This window comes from Meleagris gallopavo, chromosome 15 (assembly GCF_905368555.1).
Source record: "Meleagris gallopavo chromosome 15, MGAL_WU_HG_1.1, whole genome shotgun sequence".
Taxonomy (NCBI): domain Eukaryota; kingdom Metazoa; phylum Chordata; class Aves; order Galliformes; family Phasianidae; genus Meleagris; species Meleagris gallopavo.
In genome coordinates, this window is record NC_139418.1 from 8,403,464 (window position 1) to 8,423,594 (window position 20,131).

Below are 20,131 nucleotides of genomic sequence, written 5' to 3' on the forward strand. Positions count from 1 at the left end.
CAAGGAGAAAACAGCTCTTGCTCTGCGGTTCTGCCACCAGCAGTGTGACTTCACCCACTGCATGTTTGGACTGAAAGCAAAGCAGTGTGCTAGCAGGCTCATATCTGGAGAGGAAGCCGTATCTGGAGGTTGCTGGGCTCTCACCATTAGTAACACGGGTAACGATGAATAAGATCAGATCATGGACTGCGATTGCACCCCCGCCCACAGCCTGTTTTGCAGAACTGTGTCCTCCAGGCCTGTGTGCACAGCTTCTGCAACCACAGTTGTGTGCCAGCCAAGGCTGCAGGATGGCTGGGTGCTGGGACCGTGGGGACCACGTGCCTGGGGAGGGTGAGCAGCCTGGGCCATCAGGGCCACCCCTCCCTTGGCAGTGGGCTGAGCCCCTGGGGCTCCGTGGGTGCCTTTAGGGCCCCTGAGTCCTAGTCGGAGCCCTGCTGGTGGGCCCATGCGGTAGCTGGCATCCAAGGGAAGCCCCACCTTGTCTCACAATATTTACTTTCCCTTCTTGGCTCCCTCCCAGGGCGGTAAGTGCAGAGCAAACATGGTGGGGCACTTGGTATGGAGCTTGGGAAGCACCATGCATTCCCTGTGCTTGCTTCTGTCCCGGCACCTTGCCCCGGCCTGCCTGCTCTCCTCTGGTAGCTGCTGGCAACTTACACAAATTGGAGGGGAAAAAATCCCCACAAACCCAACAAAAAATGATTTTCTTCTGAAACTAGCATGAGTTGCTGTCTTGCACTTGGGCAGCAGGCCCAGGTAGAAATGGGTTTGTCCCCTGTGGTAAAGACACAGAGGTTCGTGCCAACCAGTGTGAATTCAGCAGTCAGGACCCCTTTATTTTCCCTCTCTCCGTTATATGGCTTTCCCCTCATTCTCTCCTCCTCCCACAGCCTGGCTGGTAATACACAGCAACATTCTCACCTAAGCCTTGTAAAACTCTTCAGTAGGGCTCACAGTGTTTACGCTAGGAATTAATCCTGCTGTAAGCTCCCATGTAGGTTTTGCAGATGCGGATACATAAACCACAAAGCAGTAAGAAAGGTCCCAACTGCTCCTTCAGCATGAGCATCTCCAGCATGACTTCTGCCTTGGGAAGCAGTCGTGATCCTAGGAGAAGCAGCATGGGGGAGGGATGGGAAGTAGAAAAGGGGATTAAGCTGAAGTCATGCTGCAAGGGCTCCCCTGTGTAAGTGGAGGAGCAGAGTGTGTGAGCGAATGGGGATTTCTCCTGTTCCTCAGCCTGCTGATTCAATGAACTTCTGGGAATGGCATTCAGCTCCTGAGTCAGCTGCTTCATCTCGCCCCCTCACCCAGCCCGTGATGCTCTGATAGCAGAGTTCTTTGTACAGACAGTCTTGCAAACACACCCTTTTTTGCATTTGGTTGCAAATTTCTGCAAAAGTTGTGTAAATTTCCAACTGTAAAATGCTAATTGGCCCTGACAGTTTTGAGGGAAGCAAATGGACATCAGTGGTTGCGTTGCGTGGTGCCTCATGCTGCATTAGCAGCCTTCTTCTGGTGCATAGCATCTACAGGTACAGCAGTTCCTAGGCAGCTGTTGGTGCTCTCTTTCTAGGCAGTGAGTGATGCTTGTGGAAGGGAGGTTGGAAGTGATGGAACTCACTAACCCTGTGTTGCCAACCCTTAGAACAGCAGAGTTGTTCTCCCCCAGAAAGGAGAGGGAAAGTCAGCAAGGTTTCCCAAGCAGCAGGACAAAGGTTTGGACATATTACTAGGTATTAGGTGAAGCAGGTTACAATAAACAGGTTAATGGGACTGTATGAAATAGTGGGGCAACCTGCTGAGAGTATTTCTCTTACCATGGTCTGAACAGGTCACAGGCATGCTGGACAGTCTTCAGAAATCAAGACACACCCTTCTTGGTGCTTTACCTGCTGAGGAGGACATCCCAATGTTTCCACTACACATTGCAGAAAACTGATGATGGTTCACAGTTGTACTGTGAGTTTGGTTGGATTTTGGAGCTATCACCTACAATGTGATCAGAGAACCTCCTGATTCTGAGGTCTTCTTGCTTCCATATCTTCTCACACTACAAACAAATGGAGATATTTCCTTGTCAGTGTTCATCCTTTGTCTGAAGCTTTGCCCAGGCCAGAGGGAGCACCAGTGCATCTGCAGGCTCCCATCCTTGTGTTGCAGATGGTACTGGAAGAGCAGGAACTGTGCAGGCTCTGTGTGTTCCTCGCTATCCTCACCTGCTTATGGTGGTTTTGTCTTGCAGGCTAAGAATAAGGAAACCGGTGCCTTAGCAGCTGCCAAAGTCATTGAAACAAAGAATGAAGATGAACTGGAGGATTACATGGTGGAAATCGAAATACTGGCAACCTGTGATCACCCGCACATCGTCAAACTGCTGGGAGCCTTTTATTGGGAAGGCAAGCTATGGGTAAGAGTTTTTTCCTATGAATGACCTGTATGATTGTACATTTCTAGCTTGGCAAAGAAGAAATGGGTAACTCACAGAGAAGCAGAACCTTTGGAGCACCTTTGAGCATCAGTGTGAATTAGAAATGACTTGCAGACTGTGCTCTGCTTGCTGGATTTTCCTCACTTTCTTTGACAGGCAAACTGTCATCTAACCAAAGCCGCTTATAAATAGCCCAGGGAAGATCAAGAGATCTTAACCCTGAAGTGAAACTCAGGGTTGTTAGATTTTTCACCTTTTGTAGCTTGAAAAGGTAGAAAATGCAGCACTGATGAGAGCCTCTCTTTTGTATCCACCCTCTCATTTGAAGGATCTGATGAAAGTGTAACCCCATTTTTTTGGCTCATCCATTATTTCTGGCTCAGTGTCTGTAGCACACAACAAAGCAGGTGGGCACAGGCAAAGGGACACCAAATACAACCTAGTGGGCTGGTGCGAGGCCTGGAACAGCATTGCTTTCCTTTTGTCCAGCTGGTACAGTCTCTACCCATCCCCTCTTCCCCTACTTCTAATTTTCTATTAATTTCTTAGTGCCAGAGGAAGATTAGCATGGAAGGCGCCTTCTCTGGACACGAGCTGTAACTCACTGCTTGTCCTGCCTGCCTGGAACCAAGGGCAGAGCCTAGGCTGAGCTGCAGATCTGCCACTGGAATAATACAGCTCATACCTTCGTTCCTTGGTTAAGCAATGCTGCAGAAATGCTATTGCACTCCCTTCTGTGTGTTTCCTTGCTTCGAGGGAGAAGTCTTACATGTTGTATTTAGTTGGCTGCTAATCATGGTGCTAAGATGCTGGGCATGTTAGAGAACAAAAGTAAATATGTGCTGTTCTAAGGAAGTGAAAGGCAAACATGTTTCCTAGGAGGGGACTCAGGATTTGGACAAGATTGCAATTGAAGCCAAATAAATCCTGGCAAAACGAAATAAGCAAATGTATAACGAGCTGAGGTGAGAGGTGGTGCAGGCTTATATTGCACTGAGTTCTGCTTTTCCCTCCCTGATCTGCCTGTCCTGCACACGCTGGCCTCGCCTGCTCACTGAAATGTCAGCCCCCTCCCCTTTCCCTTCCACCTCCTTCCTGCAATAGGAAGCTTTGCCTTCCTTCCTGAAGGGAAAATGGATTGCAGATCTCTGCTCCGCTTTTGTCTACCAAGTGCTTTGTAATGTCAGATGCTTGCCGACCTACTAAAATTAAACAGCCTCTTTGAATCTAATGGAACAAGAGCCTCCTGTATGAGGCTGTCCCGTGAGGGCAGACGTGACAGCCCTGGCCATTGTTTTGGAGAGAGGATCGTTCTCTTTATTTAATTATTTGAGTGGCATTTCCATTTCAGTGCTCAGGCTGTTCCTATTAATGCTGTAGTGTTTTTCTGGCTTTAGGGGAAGTAAATACGCCGGCCCGTTGGCCTGCTGGAAGGTTTCTAGTTGCACTCAGGCTTTCTCTGAAGTCAGAGTTTTTTGCTTCTTGGTCGCCAGCCCCGTGGGGGAAAATCTGCAGCCATATATAAATGTCTCCTCATCTGGCCTTCTCCATCCCACCGTGATTTCCATCTGTGCAGTCACTTGAGCAATGCTTTCCTGGATCATTTACAAATGTTTTACAAATGTTCCCTTTGCAGGATGGGTGTGCAGACCCTGCTGTAGTTTAGGCTTCCCGTGGCACAGAGAGTGTGTGTCCTATGGTTTGCTGTGCAGGGAAGGCAGTGTTTGGGAAGGGGCAGGAGCTGTGGCACACCCTGGCTGCCAAAGCTCCAGACATGCCCAGCTTCCCAGATGGCAGGAGTGCCTTGGTCTGAATAATTTATGGCTTGATCTGTGCCACAGGCGGTCTCAGCTGACAGTCCTGAGAGGTGCTCTTGCTTCATCAGTCTGTTGACTGCCGTCTGACTCCTGAGTTTTGAGTTTACATGGAAAATATGAGAGGAAACCTGTCCTTCTGGGGCTGCCTGGACCCCAGAAGTTCTCTCTGCCAGGCGGGGCTTGGGATCGGAAGGGGACGTTCAGTTTTTGTGGGGCAAGAACCTTCCTGTGCGAAGGGAAGTGGTATAGCTCGGCACAGCCTCGTGTAAATATAGTGCTGAAATGAAGGCATGAACCAGCAAATTCCTCTTGCTTTTCGATCTGATCTATACCATGCCGAACAAGCAGAACCAGCAGAACCCCAGTGCAAAGAACAGGCTGTGCCTGGAGGGATTCAGTAATTCCCCAGGGATATGACTGGCGACATGACAGCATCCAGCATGAAATTCCTTCCAGCATATAAACCCTTTGCTGGGATGCGGTGCCCTCGGCCACTGGGTGCTGTTCTGTCCCCTTCCTCCCCCACTGTCTGTTCTGTGCTTATGCCAGAAGCTGAGCGGCCTTGTGCTGGCTGAGAACAGCCCAGTGAGGCTTGCAGAACTGCAGTGCTGGGAGCTGATTTTATTTTATTTTTATTATAAGCCCTGTGGCATTTGATGTTCTTTTGCATAAATCCCAGCTGCTGGAAATGGGGGCACCAAATGAAAGCTGAGAATCTCAAGCTATTAAAGAAAAAAAAAAAAAAGTCTGGTTGAAGTCCTTGTGGCTGTGTCACACTCTGTGTGTGAAGTGTGTTGTAGAAATTGGAAACACAAAGGCAGACACCCTCCACCCAACTTGTGTGCAACTTCAAAACAAGGCTTTTTTAACATCATTTTGTCATTGCAAAATGAGACCAAGGTGTGGGTTTTGAACATTTGGAATTAATGGTACTGAATTTGTGCTGATAATATTTCGTATATGGGAAAGGAAAACAACAAACCTCGCGTGTTCTGTCCCTCTTGAGAGTTGGGTTTCTTTGTTACGTTGGTTTGTTTCTTTCTTTCCACAAGAACGCGGACTGAGACCTCAGAGGAAGGAAAGGCCCTTTGATCTGCTTCTGAGCATCTTTGCTGCTTCCGAGCGCCTCTTCGTGCACAGGAGCAAGAGGAGATGGGGAAGGGGGTCTCACTTGGATGGGTGAGGAGATCTGTTCTCCCAGGGCTCTGTAGTGTCTCCACCAGCAGCATCCCTGCTGCAGAGCTTGTCGGGATGTTCCAGCACCCAGGCTGTAGGGTGCTATGGAAAATAGTGTCATTTGGCTGCAGGCAGTTAAGATATGACTCCCCCAGTGGCTGTATAGCTTTTCTAATGAAACACAGGGGAATTCTTTCTTCATCTCCACTCCTTTTCTATAAACTGGCGTTGCTATAGCAAACGGACTTTTGAATAAACAGATGTTTCCTAGAGATCAAAGCAGAAATGGCTATACCATGCAGGTAACCCTGCCTTGCCAGGGTGTTCTGGGGATGGTTAATTCAGTCAGCTCAGAGTTTCTCCTTGCTGGCCTGCTGTGGGGGTATGTAGCTTGCAGTTAGGCATCAGCTTTGTAGCCAGTCTTTGTACCTCTGGTAGGAAGGCATTTTGCATTTTCTGTGGGCGGGCTCTGACCTGTTCAGCCAGGGACTTTTTGGATTGTTACCCCTTTGATATGGATGTTGAGTTGGGCATTCTTGAAAATCCTGTATTGTGAAGAGATGCTCATTATCCCATGCACTAGACTGCTGGGCTATGGAAAGCATCTCCAACTTGCAACTCTCTTAAGTTGAAGTACCTTTTCTTAAAAACAAACACAAAAGAAAGCTGATAGCAGTAGTGGATTCCTTAAGGCTTTCCTGATGGGGGGGGGGGGGGATTGTTGTTACAGCCCACAGGGAAGCAGCGCTGTGCTGCAGGGAGAGTAGCCTTTCCTAAAGATGTGGAGTTCTGAGCTCCCTCCTGTCCCCCTCCCTGCTCTGAGCCAGGCGGTGCTGTGCACAGCGATGGGGTCAACACACTGCAAATGAGAGCTGGAGCTTTTGAGCTGCTGGCAGCTCTCTGGAAATCCTGTTCTGGGTAAAAGTGGGGCTTTTCCTTAATGCAGAGATTGACTTGAAATGATTTTGATAAAGCACCAAGGATGACTTACACAGCAGGCATATGACCATAGCAAAGCCAAGTTCAAGAGCACTTCTACAGGTAGCAACATGACAACACAAACTAGAAAAGAAGCCTTTGTGTATCATCCTCTATAGAGGATAACATGGCAGAAAAAGGTTAGTGAAGCACTAATAATGCCTTGTGATTACATCCCTTTGTCATATATGCTATGGAATGCTTTCACAAAAGAGACTAAGTGTCATTATCCTGGTTATTAAAAGAGAGAGATGGGGCACAGACAGGAATTTGCCTAAAGTTTACCCAGCAGGTAAATGATACCTGGGAATGAGTCCTGTGTGCTGGATCCCAGTCCGGGGCTCTAACCATAAGGCCTTGGTTTTATGAAAAGAAAGCAGCAGACAACAAGCCTGTAGGCAAATTCACTTTCAAAGCTTTTTATAACTTTGTTTAGGAATGAATCTCAATGAGCCACATTCCCACTGGGCTGGCTTACCAAGGGAAATGCTAAGCAACTGTGTTTGCATTTAAATGAATATTTATGAACTACCTGTGTATAGGAGACAGTGCCTTGAAGCACAGCTATGCCCCGGAATGAGTGACAGACTGCAGTTTTAGACATCTTTTTTTTCATCAGATATAGTCTGAAAGTTGTTAGCTGCGAGGGAGGGATGTCACTCTGCAGACCTTGTGGCCTCCAGTGGTTTCCATTGACTTTAAAGTCTGAAAGTTACGTAGCAATACCTTGTCCTGTGTGATGGATCTGGGCCTCTTCTGTTGTCATGCTGGGGATGGGCTGAATGAAATATTGCTTGCCATGAGATCACTTTAGCTCATTGCTCATTTTAGCTATTTGTATTTTAAAAGATTCTGTGCTTTTTTTGCAGCCACCCAGTGCTGTTGGTCAGCAGGTTGAACTGAAAATGCTGATTGAGTTGGTGAGAGAAGGGGATCTCAGCCCCACTGCTCTGTGCCAGGGCAGACAGCCATCACCTCGGTGTGTTTTTCTTGTTCCTATAGCCAGGGAGAGCAAAGTCAGGAACTGTGAATTCAGTGGGATTGCCTATTGCTTTATTGAAAGAAATGAAATGTGTGGTGCCTGCAAGAGAAAGGATGCTCACTGCAATGTCAAAACTCTGTGGTTATCCTAAACGTAGTTCTGACTTGCTCTACCAAAAATTTCAGTAGCAGTGGAGATATTTCTGCTAGCCAGAGAGTGAGTGTTAGTTCAGGTAAATAGCTGGTCATCTCAGTGTGGTGTAGCTGTGACAGAACCCATCTGCAGTCTCCATGCAATCAGGAGGAAGCTCTGTGCTCGGGAGGAGTACGCTGTGCTCTGACTTTGCTCTTGGTAACTCCATAGGACTTGGTTTCCTTACTTACTGCCCTGTTTCTTTCCCTTATTGCCTATGAAGACAGACATTTTTTATTTCAAATATTTTTAAATATTTTTTCTGTAGGTTATTTTATTCAGAAGAGGGGAGGGAAAAAAAGGTTTATTATATTTAAAGCCTCTGAATGGTGTCCTTGTCTATAGGGAAAATTGGCAAGCTCAGAGCACTCTCTTACAGAGAGCTAATTATTTCACTTCCACCTACAGCATACTTGCTGTGTCAGGCAAGCTGCTGACATTTATTCTCCTCTGTAGCAGCAGTGGATTGTTCGATGGCACAGCCAGCACGTGGTATGCAGGGTAGTGTGATGCTGGGCTTCCGTGGGTGCTCGTCCACCCATGGCAACTGGGCATGGCTCGTGAGCAACTCTAGTGTGCTGTTCCCCTCTTTCTTACGGCCCTTTGGCACATGTGAGGCATTAAACCTGGGGCAGGAGGGTGGGGGGAAGGCACTGCGTTAAGCAGGCAACTGACGTGGCCCACTGACTTGCTCACTTTGCAGTTGAAGCTGGAGCCTTGGGCTTCAGGCTGGCTGCAACAGCAGGATCCTCAGTGTGGTTGTAAACAAAGCTGTGATGTAAAGGAGATGAGGATAGATGAGACCAAACAATGTTTAAAAACCACACATCCCCCTGTGCACTGGGAAGAGGCAGACTGTATGCAGGACTCCACCACAATGCTGCCTGGCTCCCTGCCCTTGTCCCCTCTTCCAGCCAGCAGATCTGCGTAACTGCAGTGTTAACCAGCAGAACTTGGGTTCAGATGTCAACCAGACGGAGGAAAGGACTTGCCCCTTGACAGAGTCTAAATGTGGTTTCTGTGCCTAAATATATCACTTTGTTCTTTCCATCGATGGAGCACAGCTCTGTCCTGTGGGGTTTGTGTTGGTTGCAGCTCAAGCTCCTTGTTCGTATTCAGAGATTTGTGTTCATCCCAAGCTTTTGCTGCAGCCATGTGGATGGGCTCAGCCCATCAGGGGGTGCATCAACTGAAGGGAGGCAGTGCATGGCGCAGTGATAAGGGTGACCTCCACCCTGCTCTGGTGCACTCAGAGGCACCAGGGATCACTGCTTGCCCTGGAGCTAGTGACAGGGCACTGTGTGCTGTGACCTGTGTCAGCATGGCACTGATGAGGTTCACCTGCTGCCAGTCTGCCCTGAACGATGAGCTGGAGGCAAGCTGTGCTCTCTGCGTGCTGCAGGTGGAGGCTGTGCTGGCACCCTGGGGAGAGAAGCAGGCTGCCCTTGTGTCCTGGCTGGCTGTGCCATGGTCAGAGCCTTTGCTTTCCTGAGGTCTTCATCTGTCATTTGTCTGGGTGGCTTTTGGGCAGATGACCACTGATGTTCTTCTTGCGTCATCCTGTATTTGCTGCTACAAGTGTGTCTGGACCAAGCTTGTCCCCTCCACATTTCCTGCAGATCTTGGTCCCCATCCAGATGCTTCTGACCCCACTGGTGTCCTCTTGGTGCTGCAGTTTGTGCAGTTTGAGAACACAGCTATCTCTTACCTCCATTCTTAATTTTCCCTGCAGTGTGTCATAAGGTGAGTGGCAGTGTAGGATGGCTCAGAAAGCTAGAATTCAGGACCCAGTGAATGACTGTCATGGGTAACAGAACAGGAAACATTCTGCTCCTCTGGAAGCAGCCCTGAGGGCAGCAGGGTGATGCCTTCCTGGATTGCTCCATCCTGCTGCTGAGTTGAGACCAAAAGCCCTGGAGACCGTCTGGGCCCTCTGCTTGCCCTGCTGCTGGGGAGCTGGGGAAGAGCCCATCTCATCCAGGTGCCAGGAGGGCAGGCTATGAGCCATTGCTCCTTGAGTCTGTCACATACAGAGGAAGTCTAGACTGCTTCCTCCTGTCCCTTCTGCCGCTCTCCACCACCTTCATGCCAGGAGAATCACACGTTGTGGAGGGTGAAACAGTGCCAGTGCTGACGGCATGGGGAGACTCTGGGAAACCCAAGTTGGATTCACTGAAGGGAGTCTCTGTCCCACTCTGAAACCAGGAACTGTTTTTGGAGGTCTAAGTGGCTCACAGGGGGGCTCTGTTCCCCAGGTGGGCTCTAGTGCATGGCTGGGTGGGACAAGGTCTCGCCTACATGTTTACTCTGCAGGGCTGGAGAAGGGAAAGGAAAGCACTGAAGGCTGTGATGCCCTTTCTGAGGGCGGAAGGGTGGTGCCAGGTTTCAGGGCTGAAGTCTTCACTGTTGTGGTGCAGTACTTGGCCAGCTGAACAGGGCTAGGGGTTCTGCAGACACCGACCTCATGCGTGTCCCCAGCCTGTGTCCTGCTTAGCAGGATCTAGCAGCAAGGGGGGAAGGCTCTGCAGCTGCAGAGGCTGTTGCTTAATGCAGTGGCCTGTTGAAATGCAGGCGGTGGTACGTGCCTTGTGGTTTTAACCCGAGGTGATGCTGCTGAGGAGTGCCCCTGCTGAAGGGGAAGAGGACCCAGACTTCCCTCTTTGGGCAATCCCCACGCAGGAGAGAGGGTACAGCTCTCACTGCAGGCTGAAAAGCAGTTCTGTGATGTGGGGTGTCTGCCCCTTCCTTCCTTCTCTCCTTCCTCCCCCAGGGCAGCTGGACCCAGCACAAGCTGGGCAGGACTGTGTACCCTGTGCCTTCTTCGTGAGCATGGGAACCATGACTGTCAGCTAGAAGTGCTGGGAGGAAAGAGGGATCAGCACAATGCTGGAAGCTTGGAGCTTTGTTCATGGCAAGCCCTTTAGCAGTCCTGCACCATGCTCCTCACCCACCCTTTGTGTTGGGCAGCTCAGCTCATTTGCAGCGCCAGGAGTGCCTGGAGGCAACTGGGGCCTCTGACTAGCTCTTTTTCTTCTTCTTTTTTTTTTTTTTTTTAATGCATGTCTTTGTTCTATTTCTTCCCCTCTTGTTCTATTTTGCTGAATATGAAGGATTTCTAGTGACCTGGTCTGTCTCCACCCACTGCCATTTGCTGTTTCTTCCGCTTTTCTGGAAGTGGGTGGGCGATGCCAGCAAAGCCCTGTGCTGGCCGAGGGCTGCTGTGCAGCATTACCTGCATCTGCTCATCCCCATCCTTGTGCCTCTCCCTCCTAAACAGGCAGGGTATTGCACAAGAAAGCTCTGGGAAAACGGATATGAATGAGTGCTATGAACTGCAACATCCCTGTGGGAGCTCTGAGCCTCCTCTGCATCCTGGAGCAAGGGGGAGGGAGGGGAGGGAAGGTGTAAGGCTGTGATCGCTGTGAATGTGGCAACCTGAAAAGCATTCTGCTTTAACAGAGCACAGTTTACTCTCCCACATGTGTTCTTCTAATTTCCCCATAGCGGGACAAGGCAGGAGAGCCGATGGCTGTGAAGGAAGGTGCAAAAGCTCACTGCTGTGGTGATGAAGAGCTGAGCAGCCCCAGCAGCATGGCAGAGCCACGGCAACACGTGGTGATGGGGCAGTGCAGGCACAGGATGCTGCGGGTTACCCGCTCCCCAGCAACAGGCTGTGCAAGCCAGATGAAACCCTTCACTGAAGATAGAGAGAGGAAATTGCTGAAGTTTTGAAGCAGTTTCATGGCCAAGCAGTGTGAACTGGGGACAGGTAGATCCTGGGGACGCCTGCTGGCACACAGGGCTGTGAAGGGAGGTGGGGTGCTATGGAGCAGTCAGGCTGCTCGATGTGCCACTGCAAAAGCGACATCACAGCAAGAGCCCCAGTGCATTAGGAGTGTGTCAGAGTGCTCCTCCAGTTCAGACGAAGCCAACGTCCTTGTGCAGCCCAGTGTTCTGGTGGGAAAAGCCTGCCTAGGGCCCCCGCTGCCTCGATGAGCTGCCCACAGCTTTCCCAGCTTTTTTTTTTTTTTTTTTCTTCCTTTTGTCTGCCTGGAAGAGGCTTTTCTCCAGTGCTGTTGCAGAAGGGAACAGTTCATGGGCCTCTGCCCTCTGACATGCCAGTTGGGTGAGTAACAAGTTGGCTGAGCTGAGGGTGTGTGCTCTTAATTGGGCTTCAGTTAGAAACTTCAGCATAAGTTCAGGGACATCAGCTGTTCCACCCCAGGCGACTATCCAGTGTTTGGTGAAATACCTTTTGAGATAAGATTTGGGTTTGTTTTTGTTGTTGGTTTTTTTTTAATTCTTTTTCTCACAGTGTTGAAAGTTCCTGGAGTTCATGCACCCAGGGCAGAGCCAGGCCTGCCTGGGCGAGAGGAGCAAGCTCTGCTGACCCCAGGAGGACAGCAGCATCTTTAAGTGTGTGTAATTTAAGTCATAAGTGGTTTCAACAAATGTACATATATTTATTCTCCTGGGGAACACCGTAATTGCTGAGCATAGCACTCAGACTTCAGTTTGTTGTGTCTATAACCTAGGTGCCCAAATCCATGCTGTGCATGTCCCTCGCATGTCCCATTGGGCTGCAGAGCAGGCGGGTCCCTTGGCTGAGCTGTCAGCGAGGGCTGCTGGGCTCTGGCTGCGTGGGAAGGTCTGCTGTGTTTTTCAGTGACAGGAGCTAACAGTGAATATCTGCACGTGCTTGTGAGATGTAATTGCAGCTGCCTTTGGGCTTATAAATGCACTTGGGGCATTTTCGTTTTATATACAAACTGCTTTGGAGCAGAGGGAGGGCTGGTGCTGCTGCCACTTCCCCTCCACAGCGGACAGGCTGAGCAGGCAGCAAGGAAGTCCCTGGCTTTCTTGCATGGAGAAAGTCATTACAAACAGTATGTTTGTCCCAGGCTGTTCTCTGGAAACCCTGCAGCTGGCTGTAGGACACTGGGCAGGGGGCTGCACACCCAGCACAGATACTTTGAAGGAGCTGCTTGTAGAATGCCTACATCGAGCTGCAGTGTGATTCACAGATACACAGGACTGTGTTTGGGCTGTGTGAAGCTGCTGAGGCTCAGCAGCAAGCCCTGTCCCCAGCCTCACCCATCAGCTGAGGGCAGCTGAGCACAGAGCAGACATCAGCTTGGCACAGAGTGGAGAGGCAAAGGGCAGCTCGAGATCAGCACTGCTGATAGCGAGGTCATGGATTCAGCCCTGCCTTGGAGACACGTAGACAAAGGTATTGTCTGCCTGTGAATCAAGGAATGTAACAACAGTCCCAAGCAAAGCATTAACCAGTAAGTCACAGCCCTTGGGTACACCTCCTTGTCGTATGGGCTTTTTGCCAGCAGGACTTCTGTTGTTTTTTTCAGTCCTCCAAGCTCCTCCTTCTTTGCAGCCAGAACAGTGAGGTGCCCATGCTGGGGTCAGTGCCTGGAGTGCTTGTCTGCCTGCTCCCAGCCACATAGGTACCGGCACAGTCCCCCAGCCTCCTGCAGCCCCCAGCCCAAGTACTTGCATGCAGAAAAGGCTACATGCTGCTGACACCAAGCCTGTGTTCCCACCTGGCGTGATGGTGAAACTTTTTTTAAGCTGGCCCTGCTCCTGGAAGGAAGATTTGTACGTGTGGTGTATGAGCTATGGGATTGGGAGTTGGATTTATTTAAGTCAGGATTTCTGGGCTGAAATGAGCCCATTAGGGTTTTTTTGGATGTTCAGACTGTATAACCACACCCGTAATTATTATTTGGCATCTCTGCCCTTGTTGAAAATGCATATTTTAAAATTTCATATATTTTCCATATTCCCAGTGGCTGGCTTGCTGCCTGCTGTGCCTGCGTAAGCACAGACATTCATGCTGTTTCAGAGGTAGTATTTCCCTAATATTCTCATTGCTAGCCTGTGAACCAGAATGAAACCCAATAGAAATGCACTACAGCCCACGCTGACCCAGTGAGGGGTCTGTCATGCTCTGCCCTTCCCCATGGAGCAACTCTCCCTCTGGCACATCCAGCTGTGCCAGTGGTGCATGCAGTGCCTGTGCCCTGGGGCAGGGATCCCAGCGTTGTGCCCACCAGGCTTGGCTCTCACCGAGCCCTCTGCTTTCCTCCCAGATTCAAAATACGTTCCTCGAGCTGGAGGCTCCGGAGAGGGAGCTTCAGGAAATGCCAGGCGCAAAGAGCTGTGAAACTGTTTCTTGGGCATTTGCAACATAAGCACCCGTGTCACCTGGATGCTGTATTAGCAGCTGATTTGAATTGGGCTGCTGGAAGTTTTGGGATTCCTGAGACTGCTCAGAGCCAAGAGCTGAGCCTGGTGGCACCGGAGGGCTTCTCATCAGGTCTCCTCTACTGATTGAACCTGAGGGTTGAACTCAGAGACTTCCCGTCTTTGGGCAGGTGATTCCCAAGGCTCCAGGCTCAAGCAGCAAAGGATTGCTCATGTGGGTGAGCAAAACCACAGCTGTGATTCAGTGATGAGACAGGTTAATCTGTGTGGGCAGGTTTCATGCCAGTTAGTGACGTGAAGAAGTGATGCTCACACTTACAGGTCTGAGCTGCATTTGGATGATGGTGGAGATCTCCATGCAGATGCAGTGGCAGGAGGTAACTTTTGCCTTTGTTAGTGAAGTGCTGATGCTATAGTTAATGGTACACACTCAAGTAAGAAAAAGTGAGATAACATCACCTGTTACTGTGAGGGCTCTGCTGTCCCACTGTCTTCCTCCCTGCCAGCTTTGTGTTCAGCTCTGAGTCAGCACAGATTTGTTCTCCTGATTTTCGAATCATTTGAGTGTCTTCCCAATTGCTTCTCTCCATCTGCCACTTCCCCAGCTTGCTCAAAACAATTCCCCCCCCTCCTGGCCTCTGCTTATTCTTCTCTGCTTCCTCCAACTGTGCCTGTGTAATGCTGTCCAACCTGTCTGTGTTTCTCCCAGCATTGTCTCCCCTCTCACTCTTGGACCAAGGCCGATTCTCACGGCACGCTCAGAGGTGTGCTGCATCTCATGTGGGTCCCCTCTCCAGGACAAAGCAGCCATGTCTTCCACCATTGTCCAGGTTAGGAAATAACATACGCTGTGTCCTTGTGTAGGAAGCACAGAATGAAGGCCTGGGCTGTAACCCAGCTGTGGCCGCAGATTTCAGACCATGGGGCAGAGCGAGATGGAACCTCCTCCTCTTGGATAGAGCAGTGCTGAGTGACGTGAACTTCCCATGAAGGGCAGTTTCAGCTCAGGGAGCTGGGCTGGAAAACACTGCCTGCAATGTACTCAGTCCTTGTCCTCAGAGTAAACTCTGGCATATTGCCTCTTGGGCATGTCACCCTGCATTGCTCTAGCAAGGAGTAGAAGAGCTTGTTGGGGCACTAGGCTGTGAAGTGTCTCTTGTCCTTCTTAACCCCTGGCTGCTTGAAATTTTTTATTTGCTTATCTAAGCAGCCCCATCTGCCTTGAACGTAAGCAAGGAGCTGGGGTCAGCACCGAGCTGTCCCCAAAGAAGATTCCAGAGGCAGGGCATAAGGGCTCGTGCTCCCTGCAGGCTGTGCATCTGTGGGCTGAGGTTTACTGGTGCTGGACTATGCACGTGGCCCTGTGTCCTGTATCTTGCACCTGTGGGACTTGCATCCCCAGTACCTGCAAAGTTTTCAAGTGCATTGTGCCATGTTTAGTGCCTGGTGGATGCAGCCCTGTGGGGCAGGCGGGGAGAGAGAGGGGCAGGCAGCAGTGGAACATGGGAGATGGGCAGGGTTCTGCTCGTGTCCCTGGGAGACAAACAGCAACAATCTGGCAAATGCACTGAACCTCTTTGCTCACATATTTTTCCCTCAAATTGCTCTAAGTCAAGAGAGCAATGAACTACTGAGTAATGGGAGGTTGAAAGACCCAACTAGCCCTTCCCATCCCTTCCAAACAAAATCCTGCCTGATTTCTCCCTGCCACGTCAGCTCCCAGCTATGACAGCTATCTCATCCTGTTGGCAAGGCCGTGTCTCTGGAGCAGCCTTCGCTCCAAAAGGCAATGGAAAAAGATGTAAACAAACACGGGGAGCGGAGCTGAGGCCGTCGGCTGTGGCTAGGCCTGCAGGTTGAGCTGGGGGCTGTGAGCTGCGGGATGGGGCCGTGCTCAGCTCCTGGGGGGCCGTGGGATCCGCCTGCAGGGCTGGGGCCGTGGTTTATGGTGGGGATGTGCCCTGGGGAGACCTGGAGCCTCAGCATTGCCATGAGGGCACAGGGAAGGTGCCTGCGTGGTGTGAGCGCATGGCTTTGTTGTGCAGGAAGTGGCAAAATGAACGCTTTGTTTTTCTCCACCCCTACCCCGCAGGCTTGTCTTGGTGGCACACAGAGCTGACTGTAATTCCTCTCTCTTTGTTTCCCCAGATCATGATCGAGTTTTGCCCAGGCGGGGCGGTGGATGCCACCATGCTGGGTGAGTGCCCGGCCCTGGGGGGGTCCCAACTGCGTGGTGCCATCAGGTGCACCCCAGGACAGCAGGCAGCCCTGCTCTCCTGCTGTTGCTCCTCTCCCATGAGTTTGCCTATTTTCCTACCTGGAGCACAAGGTGTGGCAGCCTCTGGGTGTTTCCCAAGCTACTTTTGATGTCCTTTTGTGATTTAAATGCTGCTGGAATCAGCAGATCACAAGGCATGTGGGAGAAGGCAGTCTGACTGAAGGGCTTTAAATATTTATCTGCTTGGGGCAGGGGTGCTGGTTCCCACAGCTTCCCCGAGAGGGCTGAGATACTTCATCTGGGCTCGTCGTGGTGGATCTCTCAGGGTCTTCTCGCTGACTTCTCCGTATGATATCAGTCATCTGGAAAACAGCCCAAGCATCCAAATGAACTGCAGTTTGCAGCGATTCCTGGAATCTTCCTGATTTTAATTCCTCCCTTCCACATAGTACCACTGGGACTGGGAGTGTGTGGGTGTACCTCAAAACCACCCCAGGGCTGTAGGGACCCAGGGAGGTGTTGTCCCCTCCACAAGGCCAACCTGCACTATTCCCTTTTGAAGCTTAGATAATTCCAAAAGCTTTGCTTTCTCTTTATTTCCAAAATTTGCACAGAACTGTTGCCCACAGCAGCGTTCAAAGTTCTTCCTTTGCCAGGCACTCCAAGGAGAGGGCTAAGCCAGTCCACCCGTCAGCCCCCACCCCAGCCAGACTGGAGCTGGCTCTTGCTTGCTCTGGTTTCAGCGTGCTCTGCTGTGCACCCAGCCATAGTGCAGAGGGGGGAACATGCATCGCAGAGGGCTTGCAGGGAGAGGGAGCGAGACTGGGCCGATGCTAACCATCTGGAGGTCTGACGATTTGCAGAGCTGCTGCTTTGGAAAGTGGTCTCAGATGGCGAAGGCAATCAGGAAGAACTCAGTAGGGTGGTCATGCCAGTAGTCACATGTCCCCCTGTCCAGAAGCAGGGACAGATGCTGGGGTGTGAGCTGCTGCTACCGTAAGAAAAACAGCTTAGACCAGTGCTCATCATTCCCTCATTGTAGTGGCAGTGTTCCTCTACTAATGCTGTGGGCAGGGGCATACTGCATTGCTGTGATAGAGGACAGCTTCTGTGGAAATGGGCTGACAGTAGGGCTGTGCACAGAGCTAAGAAGTGTTCTTGCTTGCATTTAGCCCTGCTGCCACCTGCAGCTGAGTTCAACTCTTTGCTCCCTGCAGCATCATCCTCTAATGTTCCCATGCCAGGTGAAACCCAGCTTGTCTTCAGTGACCCAGTTCCCAAACAGACACGGATCTATTTTCCAGTCATGTAGGAACCTTGTTGTGCAGCAGCCCCTGCAGCCTCACCTGCCTCCCCATCCCCATTGTCCACTTCTCCCGGACCAGGCAGCTCAGCTGCGCATCCTGGGAGTGAGCCATGGGTCAGGAGCTCCAAGCTGAGTGCTGGCTTTGAGAACAAATTACCCTAATAAGCTGATTTGCATTGGTCTCTTGCTGCTTTGACACATGGACAGTGGTTTTTATATGGCCTGACAGGATTGTCCATGCCTTACTGAGGCTCAGGGAGAACACAGCTTGAATCCCTGCCCTGTTTAACAGCCCTTTCTCCCCTCACAGAGCTGGACCGGGGCCTGACTGAGCCCCAGATCCGAGTGATTTGCCGCCAGATGCTGGAAGCTCTCCACTACCTTCACAGCAAGAAAATCATCCACCGGGACCTGAAGGCCGGCAATGTGCTCCTTACACAGGATGGGGACATCAAGCTGGGTGAGCACAGGGTCTGCGTGAGTGCTCGCTCTGCCATGCTGCTGCTTCTGTTAGTTCTGCATAGGGAGGCTGCTGTGGTGCTGTGTTTCAATCTAACGTGGTTGGAAGTGCTGGATGCTCTCTTACGTCAGCTGCATGTATGGGAGCAAGACTGGGGTGGCGTGCACATTTTGTTGCCCTGCTTCTCTGCTGACTGATGAGCTTAGGGAGGAAAAGATGGAGGAAAACTTTCTGTTATACAGTGGGGCAAAACCACCATCAAACTGTGTGCTGTGCTTAGCTGAGGAGTTCTCTCAGTATCTGCTGCAAATAGAAATCTGGTGTTTTCTGTAACCTGGTAGGGGGTTAAAGATTACATTGGGAAGGAAGTGGTTGAGAAGCATCGCTGCCTGGTCCTGAGCAGGTGTCTGTGGTCAGCTCTCAAACATGGTGTCTGCAGATGGGCTGCTGGGAGCAGAGATGAGGAAGGGATGTTAATGCCTTCCTTCCTGGCGATCCCAACCTGTGTGTACCCCATGTTCTGGCATCAGGTAATGGCTACAGCGAGTGTCCCCAAAGCCAGCTGAGTGCAGCACCTTTTGGTGGAGGGTGCAGCACTGCAGGGGCTCTATTCTAATCTATGGGAGTAGCATGGAGCAGTGAGACCCCCAACTCACCCCGAGCCAGAGACTTGATGGATTTTCCTTTCATGAATTTGTTTAATCGTGTTTTGAAGTTGATTTCTAAGCACTTTGGCCTGCTGAGCATCCTGTAAAGGGTGCCAGTTGGCAGGGCTGGGAGTTGAAGGAATTCATCTTATCTCCAGAGCAGGTCTGGTGGTGACAGGGTGAGTTGTGCCAAAGAGAGTCTTTGCCAATTCACTATAGGTCTGAGTTAAATTGATGTCCAACTAGTTGCTGGAGGATGAGAAGGCAGCTTCCTCATTGGATCCTGGTTGGAAAGGTGCAGATCCCTTCTAGAGCCTGCCAGGAGGGTGCCAGGAGCTGTGGGTGCTCATGGAATGTGTCTGTGGGTGCCAGTGGAGACCCAGAAATGGCCCATTAAATGAGAACCCTAGCGTAGGCAGCCCAGGATGCTGCAGACCTTCCTGTGTCCATGTACTGTGCTCTAGCATGAGAGAGGTGCTCTGCTGCCTTGAGCCAGAAGGGACCTACCATTAGGGATGGACAGCAGCTCCTCTGTATGTCATTGTTACCATCATGGAGAGAAAAGGCACCTGGGGTGGGTTCAGTGCCTTCATCAAATCTGACTGGGTTGGCTTGGCTTGGCTTCAGCAGCTGTTTGTGGGCCACAGTCGGGGAATGGTGTCATACAGTGGCTGTTGTGTACAGGACTGTAAGGGAGACAAAGAGTACAACAGTGCTTTGTCTTTTGGGGAGTAAAATGAAACTCTTTGCTATGAAATAGTAGCGTTAAAAGAAATTTGTCATGGAGCTGCTTTTGTTTGTTTGTGGAAAAGATCTCAACTTCCCTCTAAATACGTAAGGTTTGGGTTACAGCAGGGGTGACTTGTTCTGTGTATGTCATACATAGTACATGGGTGGGAGAGGTCCCTGGTGGTTGTGTACCCAAAAGCAAATTTAATTTCTGATGCTCAGTGTAGTGGAAACAGCACGTTGTATCGTGTTCTTTCTTTAAATGTGTTTGCTTTTAAGTCTGTGTTTCAGCCAAGTGCTAATTCAGAAGGGTCTTTCAGTTCTCCTGCAGCATCTAATGTTACTGCTCTTTGCAGCTGACTTTGGTGTGTCTGCCAAAAATGTGAAAACCTTGCAGAAGCGAGATTCCTTCATTGGGACCCCTTACTGGTGAGTGACCTGACGAGGTAGAAGTCCTGTCTTTGTAAGGAGCCACATGATGGCTTCACTCTTCTGCAAATGAGACTTGCTCAGAAACATGGAGCTATTGGTGGTATTTGCGTTTTTTGTCCATGTTGTCCTACCAAGGATTTTAACAAGGAGTCTGGGCCATCACTGGCGTGTGCAAGGCTTCCCCTTGCCTGAAGGGAGCCATGAGGACCGTCAGTGGCATGGAGCACTGCACGGTGTCACAGTGCCCCGCAGTGCTGTCGTGCTGCAGGCTCAGAGGAGTGAGGTACACACATGTGCTCGCGTGTGTGCTCTGGCTGCTCCCCTCTGCCTGGGTGGTAGAGCGTGCTTTGAAGCAGATCCAAGCACATGAGCACGACTCCTCACTTCAGAAATGCAACCTCTAAATCACCCAACTTGCTGAAGGAATGGAGACTGCAAGTATTAATTTATTGTCTGAAGCAGCATCCGTGCCAGATGTCAATGGCCTGGGGGTTTTTGTGGGTTGCCTGGGCTGTCTCAGCTGTTCTGCAGAAGAGGGAGG

General features: G+C 50.6%; 1 protein-coding gene across 1 annotated transcript in view; it reads left to right on the plus strand.

Annotated features, from left to right (window-relative positions):
- Positions 1-20,131, plus strand: part of STK10 (serine/threonine kinase 10) — a 43,769-nt gene that overhangs the window by 8,944 nt on the left and 14,694 nt on the right. Inside the window, exons 2-5 of the mRNA XM_085236566.1 lie at positions 2,249-2,413; positions 15,947-15,995; positions 17,633-17,782; positions 19,515-19,587. Coding sequence (XP_085092692.1) covers positions 2,249-2,413; positions 15,947-15,995; positions 17,633-17,782; positions 19,515-19,587 — 437 coding nt within the window. The remainder of the gene's footprint in view (positions 1-2,248; positions 2,414-15,946; positions 15,996-17,632; positions 17,783-19,514; positions 19,588-20,131) is intronic.